The sequence below is a fragment of the Podarcis melisellensis genome (assembly GCF_964234715.1).
Source record: "Podarcis melisellensis genome assembly, chromosome: 7".
Classification (NCBI taxonomy): Eukaryota; Metazoa; Chordata; class Lepidosauria; order Squamata; family Lacertidae; genus Podarcis; species Podarcis melisellensis.
Genome location: NC_138539.1, coordinates 55040117 through 55052688, shown reverse-complemented (window position 1 = coordinate 55052688; position 12572 = coordinate 55040117). Strand labels below are relative to the sequence as shown.

The window sequence follows — 12572 nt, the reverse complement described above, 5'->3', positions numbered from 1 at the left end:
TGAGTTGAGATTTGTCCCCAATAAATGATGCATTAATAAGACCATTCATATCACCACTCAGCTACTGCTGCAGCTTTGCACAGTAGACTCGCAAAAAAAATAAATCAGGTTCATTAAGCCTAATCACAACATTTAAGGATAGCTGCTAAACTAATTTCTCTTTAAACTGACTTATTTACCAATCTTTTCTACTACATTTACCTTCCTCTTGACCAAGTGGTTGATCAGTCAACTGTGGCCTCAGTTCAGTTTCCTCCGAGTCCACAACCTGCTGCTGGTCCAAATCTAAAATAGTTTCTTGATCTGTTGCAACAGCTTCAGTTTGCTGCAGCTCTTCACTTTCAATCTCAACTTGCATCTGAGTAGAAACATGAATGCTCTGCTGGTCTACTGTTGTATCATCAATCGAAGCTTGCTGGTGCTGTTGCAGCTGTTGTGCAAGCTCATACCTGAAAGAGGAAGACGACAGTTCTATTGCACTAACGAAACATGAGGTTGACAGTAGGAGCATCTTTTAACTGTGCGTATATCTAAAAAACCGCAGGATAACAAAATAACTTAGTCTGTATTTGACTACCTTACTATCTTCCTTCAATCATAGCAAATTTCCATTCTGCTCACCTGCAACAAAATATTACTTACAAAATGGGCACCATGTTGCTGTGAGCTGCAAGGACAACTGGTGGCATTGGCACACAATGTTAGCTGAACATTGAGATGGGTCCTACACTACATGGAGAAGTCCCAGACCCAACATAGCTACATTTTCCTACTCCACCACCCCAGAAAATACATCTGTCAAGGGTCCTCTGTGCCCCAATATAAAATTGCAAAATAACACTAGACTGGAGACAGGAGCAAGCACTGGACAAAGGGAGATGCTACAGTTGTCCAGCCTAGTGCTTCCCTACCCAGTGATAGGCCTTGAACATGTTTTTTTTTTATAGTAGTATCAATGTGTAACTGCTGGGGCCCTGACCCTTCCATGACCAAGCCAAATGCTGACACCATGCTAGCCCTAATCACTCATTTAGAAGTTGGTTAGGAATTCATTATTGGCACACTGAGAAGACCCCTTAAATTTCCAAACTGAAAAGGTTGGCTGCCCAAGCAGACAGTAGCAAGACAAGATCAAGTGCCCGTAGAAAGCATACAGTTAAAACACACGTACCTGTGAGTTTTCATGTGTTTTTTGCAGTTTAATGAGGTTTTGAACGTTTTCTGACAATATGGGCACATATATGGTCGAAGGTCATTATGGATGCCCATATGCCTCCTTAAACTCCCGCCAGTTGTGAAAGCCCCGTTGCATATTAGACACTTGAAAGCTTTCAATCCTGTGTGTGTTCGGATATGTGCTTTCAATACTCCAGCAGACACAAAGCCTCTTCCACACTGAGAACATTTGAATGGTTTCTCACCAGTATGTGATCTTAAAAAATAAATAAATGCCAAAGTGTGACGGAAGGAAGAGCAAATGTTCAAGTTCAAGATTATTAATGATCAGGTGGAAGAGGGGCGCTCATATAACTGTTCCCAAGTCAGCAAAACTGATTTGTAAGTATTTTATTATACGTTCACAGTAGGACCTGCAACAAAATGCTGCTGTTCCAAGTTTCAAGCCATTCCAACCCACCCCCTCCGCCCTCCCCCACAAAGCATCAGCCAGCGTTTTGTGCCCACTGAACATGTTTGGTCCTCACTTAACTGTTTTGATGTCTCTTCTCTCCCTTACAGATTTTTTTTTTCTGAAGGGTGTGTGCATGCTTCTGTAAAGCTCTGGTTTCCCCCAATCTTACTAGTGTGTTCCTACTATGTGTAGATGGTGCCAATATAGCCGCATACAAATAAGTACTTGGAGAATGAGTTTGTTATTAGTATATAGTCATACTAAATTGCATTATAACTGGGGTTTTTAAATATATAAACCTAAAAGTAATTATTTATTCTATAGCTATAATTATTTCCAGTTACAGGGTTGAACCCATAAATTTGTTGCTACCAAGCCCAAGTTATAAACATGCTGCTGTACTTTTATAAATTATTTTATCATTACTGCTGATTGTTAAGGAAGAATCAGTGGTTCAAAGGGAGTAGGGTGGAATAAGCTAGGCATAATGCATCATGATTTGGGGTGGATCTAAACTTAGGGGTGCTGAACACTAGCATATAATAAAATTATATGATGAAATAATTACATTATTATACCATCTATTTATTTTAATATATTTATCTAATTTGGGTATACAGGGCACCTCACTATTCGCAGGACAAAGTCAGCACTATTTAGGGAAGTGAAGATTCCCTCTTAATCTCACAAAGAAAAAAAAATTACACTCTCTCGCAGCTTTGTATTTTGTGCTTTCTAAACCTTAATGTTCTATGCCTTTGGAACGAAGGTGAAACAGCAAGTATATTGGCAGTATAGCAGCACGGGACAGATGTGTGAATACAGAGAAAGAACTATTTCCTGTTCTTTAATTTTTAGAACATTCTCTCAGCCACCCACATCTTTGCTCTTGCATTTACCGTATATGCTGTTTAAGATGGCAAGACTTTTTATATGCTCTATGACAGTAATAACATTTATATGGCCTATCCGCTTCATTCACAAAATTATTATTGAAGTAATTTTGGAAGAACTGGCTATTTCTTGGGATTGGCTGGATAAGACCTGTATAGAGAAGGAAAGAAAAAGATGGATCAAACTGAGACAGTTTCAAATACTGAAACAATTGTAACACCTAACAGCAGCTGTTTTCAAATGGTCATGCTCTTAGCTTAAGAAACTGAAATATGGACAAACCTCAGCCACGCATAACTGCTTTGCTCTTCACATGAAAGGTGAAGCATGTCAGGAACCACACTTCCTATGGTTAAGGGCTTCGAAAACAGCCAGAATACTGAAGCCATCTTTAAATCATGGCTTCGTGTTCTGGCTTGCTTAGAAGTAATTAACCATAATTCCCAGTCTGAATGCAATGAGAAGCTCTGGTTAACTGAGGCTTCCTGGCATGATTATGTGTTTACAAGAAGGGAGGAGTAACATAGTTGCATGCAGGTGCCTGACCTTTGTACCTATCTCAGCATATTAAGCCAAGATCCTGATTGTCCAAATACAGCCATATTCTTGCTCCTAAATGAAATGCAATTATAAATAAAATGTAATTATTGTAATTATATCCTTCCTTCCACTTCATATGGAGTAAAGAAGACACTATTGTTACTTTAGCTTATGTGAATGTTAAAACTTAAAACACTCTTTAAAGCCTTAAATATATTCCTGTGTGTCTATCTAAGGAAATGTTTTCCTTTTTTTAATAAGCAAACTAGCTATCAGAAGGTACCAGCTTAATTTTGCAAAGACCTGGTAGTTATTTACACTATGCTATTTAAAATCTCAGATGACCAACAGGCTGAGAACAATTATGCTGAAAATGTAGAATATTTCTTTGCTTGTATATCTTCGCTGCATTAAATTTTAAAAACTACTACGTATCATCTTTCAGCTTTTCACACAATTACAGGCATACAAATCTGATTTGTTCCATGAACCACATACTGAGCTTGTGTTATAAGTGTAATGCTGCAAGTCATGATAACTGCATTACTGCAGCAGACACTGTGCTCTATCCAAAATGTCTCTTTAACCGAATCAATGACTCAAAGGATTACAAAGTAAGCTACATGCCTAATTACATAACAGCTTTCACAGTAATGACCATCAAAACACAATCAACAAGCATTTTCCTCAGGCATCTCTTTGGTCAACCGGGATTCCTGGTTTTTAGTTTTATTCTAAAGCTAAAAAGTAAGACTTTATGCAAGCAAATCATACTGTGCACACTTTACCTAAATCTGTGATGAGTATAGGTTCTTGCAAAGGGATATCAGGTACTGGAACACTTGTCTTTCCTGTACGAAACTTTGCAGGTTTACGCTGATGCCTCATCTTTCTTAGTTCCGTGTGTTTAAAATGAGAGGCAATGTGTGTCTTTCTGTGACCAGAAGTTCGGAACTTTTTATCACAGTGTGGGCAAGCAAAAGGTCTAATACCTAAAAAAAGAATAGCGTATTATGTGTTTAATATTCTACAGCTTCGAAAGCAAGACAAAAGGGTAAATGTATTTCTTGACCTCATCTAGAAACTTTCCCCTTTACAGCCTCTATACATAATTCAGCATGTGAAATATGTCTGTGTGATAAAGTCTGTGCGAAATAAAGTCTGTGTGATACTGACGTCCTACCAGTGTAGGACACTGAGTTCATATGCAATATTTGAACTTGCACACTTCTTCCTGCTCCTCTTCCATGCTCCAAAACATTTAATACCCAATCCAGCTCTACCTAAACATAGCTAAATGAGATGAGTTACACCTGACCATGGGTGGCAATACACATCCAAAAGCAACATAGTACAGCACTGGCAATATCCACATTTAAATAATACTGCACATGTTACAGGATGCTTATTCAAATCACATCTTAAATACAACTACTGTCCCAGTCAAACACTGACAAAAGTAAGTATAACCAATCTGTGGTGGAACACCAAAATTTCATCCATCCTTCTGTCTTTCTACCACATGTTATCCATACATAACATGCAATATAAAGTCAATCTGTAGTCCCAATTTTGTCATTTAAGGATCATGCATTATTGGGCTAATACATGTGAAACTTAAGGTGAAAATCACTTGAGCATCAGTTATATATTACAGCCGCAACCAATGAAGAGTTTTACTTTTACGGCATCTTAAGGACTAGTAAATTAGAGGATAAGCAAAAACAAAGTTCTGTTGTATTTTCTGCAAAAGAATAACATGGCAACTCTTCTGTAAAATTTTATGAACAGTGCGCATGAAGGCAATGTGGGTTGAGTCAATACAATTTCACTGCCTCACCCTGCTTTGGTTAAAATAGACACGCAGATGAAGCTCCTGACATTAAAAAAAAAAAAAAAAATTAACATCCCTTGCTAAAGTGAGAACTTGGCAAGATTTCAAACCTGGAAGTCGAAAATATTTGAAGTTTTTCATATTACTGATTAAAACTGTTAAAAAAAAAACTGGGGGGGAAATATTTTCAGATTTCTTGCTATTTAATCAGATAAAATGTCCTGCATGTAAAAGGCACATAAGCAACTTTCAGTAAGACTTTCCGATTCCTAAGGAAGTTCTCTCAGTATTAAGAAAAGATAAATGTGATAGCTTACCTGTATGTAAGCGAATATGCACTTTTAAACTTCCTGAGGTAGAAAAGCTCTTCATACAGTACTGGCACTTAAAAGCCTTAATGCCGGTATGTGTTTTAATGTGTGCTGTGAGGGTGCTCTTCACAGCAAAGGCCCGGAAACACTGCGGACATTTGAATGGCTTTTCATGAGTGTGAATGCGGATGTGTCTCACTAGATCACTGGGCTTTTTAAATTCTTTAGAACAATACGGACAAATATGCCATCGTATTCCATTTTCCTCACGTATGGTACCTGAAATATAATTTTAGAGATCACAGAAGTACATATTTTACTACTTAAAATACTATTAATACAACAGTCTCAGAAAGAGAAGTCAGAATTTGAGAAGGAGACTCAATATTAAATTATGGTAAACAAAGTGAAGACATCTTCCATTTCCCTTTAGTCACGGCTCTTCTCAGATTTAAACAAAATTGGAAGTACAAGAAACTAGCTTTAATCACAATATTAGATTAAAATAAAACAAGCAATGGGAAATAAATGGAACTAGATTATACAGTGAGGTTTTCTTTAAACTGATCAACTGCCCTAAATAAATTCTATTGAAAAAATGTATTAATTAAGAGAAGGTGTTTAATATATTTGGAAAGAGTAGAATATTCAAGTAGCACTGTTTTTTATGGGTAAGATAGTTTAAGGTGTCATAACTCTCCTCAAAAGTGGCAAATGGAGGGGAATTGACTGAAGGGGATGTGTCCTGCACAGGTAAGATTTTAACAGTTCCATTAATATGCTTAGTTTTAGAGCGTAAGATGGAAATGGGAATTGGTTTTAGAAACTAAGAAAAGGTCTGGCCAGAGGACTAGCCTGTGAGTTAATAACTACAAGGAATACAGTCTTGACTAAGAGTTAAAAAGTGAACACGTCTAAGAGATGTTTGGTGATTATATTTACTTTACAATGGGGAGATGTGTGGCAGCCCTAAGGAGGACATGAGGAGACCTACTGGACCTCACCAGCTAAAAATAGTCTGTCAGTTGTCACTGAGAATGTCAGACTTAAGACCTCGCTTGAGCCCATCTTCAAGAAAAACCAGAACATGGGAACTGAGGTTACAATGGGTCTGAATCCTTTGCTACATGTGAAGAGCACATTAAGAGTTATTTGTTCTGCACAGTGCAAGAATTACCTAACCTTCTCATGGAAAAAAGGAGATTGGAATTTTTATAGCCAGAAAGTTAGGGTGCCCAAATCTTGGGAATACTGGGATTAGAGTCATGTCTGGTTATGAGGAGTTAGTCCCTGGTACACATTGGCAAGACCAAGAACCCAGAATGTGATCAACTCACCCCTCCTGGACTTCTAGGACAAGGGGACTAAGTTTACAAGACTGATAAACTACACTCAACCTCATATTTTCACCCATCTAATCTTCCACCCGATTCTCCAAGAGGACAAGAGATTGGCTCCAATGAGGAAGCAGAAATTGCATCCTAGTCCAATCCCCAGCCAAGTTGTCTTCAAAGAACCTGACTCCTAGTGAATTGAAAGGACCCAGTATCTGTTCCACGGGATGGTGACAAGAAGGAAAAATGGATGTGATAAACAATAATAAGTGGTATTATATAGTGAACAGTTTCATTATTACCAGGTAGAAACTGGGATTTTTTCTTCAGAACTCTTTTTTCCTTTTTCTCTACTTTTTCTGGATTTTCTTGCTCTTTAATTGGTTCTGGATTGCTAGTGTTGACTTGATTCTGAACTTCTGCATTTTCATCCTGACTTGAAGGAGTCTTGTTTTCACTGCAGTCTGCATTTGTTGAGACTGGGATTGAAGACAGCCCACTGTTTTCCAAGGCTTGCTAAGACAAACATAATGAATTAAACTGAGCGCATGATTCATAAATACGTGACCAAAGGTTTTGGCAAGAATGCAATAAGTCAACTATACAAAGAATTATATTTTGACTATTTTGAAGTCTTCAGGTAACTTTTTTTTTTTACTTGTGAGAAAAAAATCTGAAGTCAACAGTCACTTGTTATATTAGAAGCAATATTTAGAATCTAACAAATGCAGCACCCTCTCTTTCAGAAAATCAGAGCAGAAATCCTAACAATTTCAATCCATTACTCAATGGAATTTTGTCAAACTAGAGGAACATTCTCTGTTTGCAAAAAGCTACAGCTTTACCAGGTTTAATTAGCACTGCTTTTTTAGAAGAAAAATTGTCATATAATGCCACTATTTTAAAAAACAAAATTCCTACATTTACCTTTTTTTTTATTAAAGCTGACTGCTCCGGACACCGAAGAATGGAGAATGAAGCTCACTGGAAAAAGTACTTAGCAGTTGCTATTGCCATTCCCTCAAGAATGCTCAACACTAGGGACAGAGGAGTCTTGCATCAAGCAGTAATTTTCTATGTTTACCTCAGCTACTGGGAATCAAACACAGCAAACACTAGGGCAGAGATGGGAAGCCTTTCAGAGGTTGTAGATCTACGATTCCCATTGACCATGCTGGCTGGAACTGATGGGAGCTGAAGTCTAACAACTGGAGGACCATCCACTCCTTTATTACTGTGTTAGGATGAAAGCAGTCATGGACCACTCACCATAGCCTAATGTACCTAGTACTCTTTTCTCCACATGTGACTCTTCTCAGCTCCCAGCACAATCTAGCAGGGTGAAGTTAAGAGGTGATTTGACGCAGTATAGGGAAGACAATTGTTTCCTCCACCCCACCCAGCCTACTAAATTTTAGGAAAGAGTAGGTAAGGTTCCAAAATAGTTTGTTACCCTACCTGCAAAATGTCTCTGTTTATTCCCACAGCCATACTGAGTTGCTGACTAGGTTGCTGAGACTGATTATTTTCCACTGGCTCTGACAACTCAAGCAGTTGCTGAATGACGTCAGTTACAGACTGCTGACCTTGATGTCCTGCCACTGAAGTTACTGGATTTTCTGTCTGTTGACAAAAGAGATGTCGTCTTAAATATACAAATGTCATTTGTAAAGGAATTAAACAATACAAAACATTTGGAATGAAACTGTTGTTGTTTTTTACAGGACTGGCCTACTTATGTACTGTACAGTAATCCCTATATTAAGAGCAAGTATTTCAAAAGTGTCATTCATGAATAGCATTCAGAAACAAATGGAAAAACCAGTGTGGATCATATAACAACCGAGCAAAATACTCCAACAAACTGTTACCGGTCAGAAAAGGTTTAGTTATAAATGAATAAATGAAAGTTTGTAGAATGTCCATAAGAGGATTGAAGCTTTGCATGATACTGATCTCGCTGTAACTTGTGTTAATGAAAGACGTGAAATTAAGACTGTACAGATAACCTTGTTGTCTTACAATCAAGCTATGGAGGCTCAACCATTTACTTTCTGGACATAAGCTGGGTCAATACAAAAAAGGTTTCAAAAGTTCTAGTTCAATTACCACTATGAATGTACTGATCCAACTTCAAGCAACTTGGGCTATCTAGAAAAATGCACATATGGTCCCCCCCAAAGGATGTACATCAATGAATAATGAGCCTTAATTTATTACCCTATGTAAACGTCAAGTCTGAAAGACCAGTTCATTTCTAACTACACAATATCTGGAATAATGAGAAAGTATGAAACTGATCTTGCAAGCCAAGAATTTCCAAGGTACTGCAACAATAACATCCAGCATTCATTTCTGTTGTGCATTCATATTAGCATGCTCTTCCCCTTTGGGAACCAATTTATCTGCCAACTGGTTAAATATTTGCAGAAAAAGTGCAAAATATAGAAATATATAAAAATAAAATAACTACGAAAGAGGCAATAAGATATCAATTTACAGGTCTAATTTAAATTATAAAATTATCCTTCTTTAAGGGTGGATACACAAACAAAAGTTTGTTCAAAGAGGACATGCATCTATTTTGAACATCTATTTATTAAATTTTTATCATTAAGCAGGGTGGATAAAAATCAATATTAAAATAAAATGTGTTGAGAGGAAAAATCTTTCTAAAGATAGTTTTCTATTTAAGTTACATTATAGTCCAAAGGCTATTCATCTGGAAATAATGGTTTTGTTTTAAGTTTTTCATGTGTACTAAAACTCAGTCTGTTTTTTTAAAAAAACAAACAAAACACCTTTAACCACATCAGTTAACAAACATGGATATATATGCTATAATGTTATTGCTTTAGTTAAATAAATTGTTTAAATTGTAATTAAGGAAATGATTATTTTTCTCCTTCCAATAAAGTACAGCAGAAAAGTTGTCCAAATATATAGTTAACTTATTAAACCTCACAATAATTTCATAATTATCTATGTATTTCTAACAGTATAACCAAATCAGTAATTTTTGATATAAATGTAAAATCTACTCTGAAAATTTATTATTACAAAAATGAAACCGTTCTCTGGTTGTAAATATTAAGATTATATCAGCAAGAATGAGTCTTTCTGTAAAAAAAAGAAAGATTTAAATCAAGTCTTACTGACTAGTGATTTAAACCGTGATTTAAATCAATCTGATTTAAATCAAATCCACCCTGTCAATAAGTATTAAAAAGCTAGCAATAGCAATGCTTTTCTACTTTCACACCAAGCACACTGGCCCCATTCCAGAAATGCTCTTATACAATCTTAGCTACTTTACATGAGCATCAACCTCTTATTCCACCACAATGAAAACACCCAACATTCCTGAGGTTCCTGAGGTTCTTTTCCAGGATCTGAGCCTTTGGTGGCAGGCCCTGTTCTGTGAAGCTCCTTGTCAGTAGAGGTTCAGCAGAAGTTATGTCTTCATTTAGATATCTTTCAAAAGCTATATTGTTTAGACAGAACTTTGCAACATTTCTTTCTTTCTTTCTTTCTTTCTTTCTTTCTTTCTTTCTTTCTTTACCGACAAGTATTTACTGATGTTATTATAGCCTTGTTTATATGTAGTATGCCACCTTGCTATATTTTTATGGAAGTGTGGTATAGATATTTGAAAGTAGACTTCCGGGTCGGCGCCATCGCCGAATGGCGGGCTCCCTCCGAGCTCCGGAGGGAGCCTGCTCGGCAGGGGCTGGGTCCTACCGCACCGGCGATGCGGGGACCCTTAAAAACCACGGCCACGGAGGCCGTGGACATGGAGACTCGGCTGGCACCGTCAGCGCCCTCTCGATTCGTGAAGGAGCCTTTTTAAAGGCTACGGATCGGGTGCCGGGGAGGAGCGTGGTGCTTTGAGTCCTCTGCTATCCCTGCCGAGCGCAGCCGCATGCCATCCGGCGGAGAGCGCTGACTTCCTCTATTGAAAATTTGGACCCAAAAGAAGAACCCGTGAGTAATTGGAATATGGACTAAAAAGAGGGATAAATTTTTAGAATTTGGAGCGAACGGGGGAGGTGGAAAAAAGGAAGTCAGCCCCCCCCCAAATTGTAGAAGAGCCAAAACAAAGGACTGGATAACTAAGATCGAGAGGAACCTTATCTTGCCGAACTAGCAACTTCGCGAGGGAAATTTATAAGATTGAGCTGGAGGAGAAAAGTGGAATTCGGATTAAAAAGCAACCCCCCCGGAATCCCTGGAGCGATTCGTGAAAATGCCTGGAGAAGAATAACGGAGGTTTTGACAGCTGTCAAAGAGCTGTCAAAACGGAAGAATGAAATTGAGACTTTGTTATGAGGACTTTGCCGGTTACATTTGTTATAAATTGGAGATAAATTGTTTCAAATAAGGATTTATAAGTTATTTGGTCTGGCGGATGTGATCTGGAAGGGAACTTTGTTATTGTAATCCACCTAGAGGAGCTGAGGGACATTGCATGTGTTTTCGACGGGAAACTTGAACAGTTGGATAGAACTTTTAATCTCCTGGGAAACTGCAGAAATGGAACATTATTTTGTCTACAGAGGCCTACACTTTACTGGAAACAATGGATTAATCTGTTGAAAAATGAAAGGAACATGATGTAATGTTTTGCTCCTGAATAACAAGCCTCTGTAGAGACACTAGAAGCCTTTGGAAAAAGAACATTTCTGTGAGGGAACAGGGATGTAAAAAGGAGGAGAGTGATTGACAAGAACAAGGAAACAACAAGAACTGGACAGAACTGGAGTGGGAACATTTGGGATATCCAGATTTGACAAGCTTATGGATATAAAATTGGAGTTTATACTCCTGGATATAAAAATCTGGATAGAAGAAATGGGCCCCCTTTGATAGACTCCTTCTATGATTGGACATCTGTAATTAAAAAAAAAAAAGACCGGTAAAGAACCAGAGGGATGTGGGTTTAGTGAAATGTGGGTTCATCAGGAAGACATTAGAAGTGGAGGGATAGGAGGAACGCAACAGGGAAAGAGGGGAGGGAAATTTGGAATCCAAAGGTTGTAAAATTATTGTTTGTTTTTATTCTATTTTTATCTGTACTATATTTGAAAGGGGGGAACTCGTGGAAGGGAATAGGTCGACCTTAGGGGATGGAAATTTGGATAAATTGAGTTATTGATGATGAGTGTATTTTGGGAATAAGAATTTGTTGAATATTATTGCTTTTTTGGAAGATTTGGAACACAAGAGGGGGAGGGGAGGGGAAGTCCTGGATATTGGAAAAAGTTTATGAATTGGATTTTATTTGTTTTAATTTGGAAAACCTTAATAAAAATTATTTTAAAAAAAAAGAAAGTAAATAAATAAAAATCGGCATACAATACTGACTCTGACAGCATTAGCCACCTATTTAGGTTTGGCTTCAGCCCCATTCCATGAGAGAATCGCCCTTATTGTGTGACTACATGCACCATGCAATTGCACACTCTGCGAACCCTGGCAACAGGATCACGACATTCTTTTCCCACTGAATTATCACCCCCTATTCTTGCAAGCTGCACAAAAATTACCCTTACAAATGATTAAAATAGGGTCCTAAGGTGGAAACGCACAGCATAAAGTTCTTTGAAGTCTCTAAAGTAGCTTGCAACATCTTTGAACTGTTTTACGGAGATGTAATAAACTTTGTAGCACAATCCAAAGATGTGGAAAATTTTGCAAGATATGTTTTACCATAACAATGCAACACAATTAAGCTAAGAATTAGAATACTCACATTCTTCCATTTATTATCAACAGGCTGTAGCAAATTAACTGTTGCTAAAGTCAGAGGCTGAGCCACAGAATCCTATGAAAAAAGAATAGAAGCATTAACTGTACAAAAATAAAATATGCAAATCCAAAATTTTATACTGCCACTGCCAATTAATATCAAGCAAAACAGTATAATGCTTTTTTTAAAAAAAGTATTGAATTATACAGAAAAACATATTCTTAAATCACATTTTTTAATTTACACAGCTACTTCAGTTGTATTATTTTTCTAGCAATTA

The 12572-nt window shown here is 37.4% G+C and overlaps 1 protein-coding gene across 5 annotated transcripts in view; it reads right to left on the bottom strand.

Annotated features, from left to right (window-relative positions):
• ZNF236 (zinc finger protein 236) overlaps positions 1-12572 on the bottom strand; it is a 46573-nt gene that overhangs the window by 20711 nt on the left and 13290 nt on the right. For all 5 annotated transcript variants that reach the window (XM_081919418.1, XM_081919421.1, XM_081919420.1 and 2 more), the window contains exons 8-15: positions 12296-12367; positions 8002-8166; positions 6846-7059; positions 5216-5488; positions 3853-4056; positions 2530-2674; positions 1172-1432; positions 202-449 (exon numbers count right to left, since the gene is read on the bottom strand). In XM_081919418.1, coding sequence (XP_081775544.1) covers positions 202-449; positions 1172-1432; positions 2530-2674; positions 3853-4056; positions 5216-5488; positions 6846-7059; positions 8002-8166; positions 12296-12367 — 1582 coding nt within the window. The remainder of the gene's footprint in view (positions 1-201; positions 450-1171; positions 1433-2529; positions 2675-3852; positions 4057-5215; positions 5489-6845; positions 7060-8001; positions 8167-12295; positions 12368-12572) is intronic.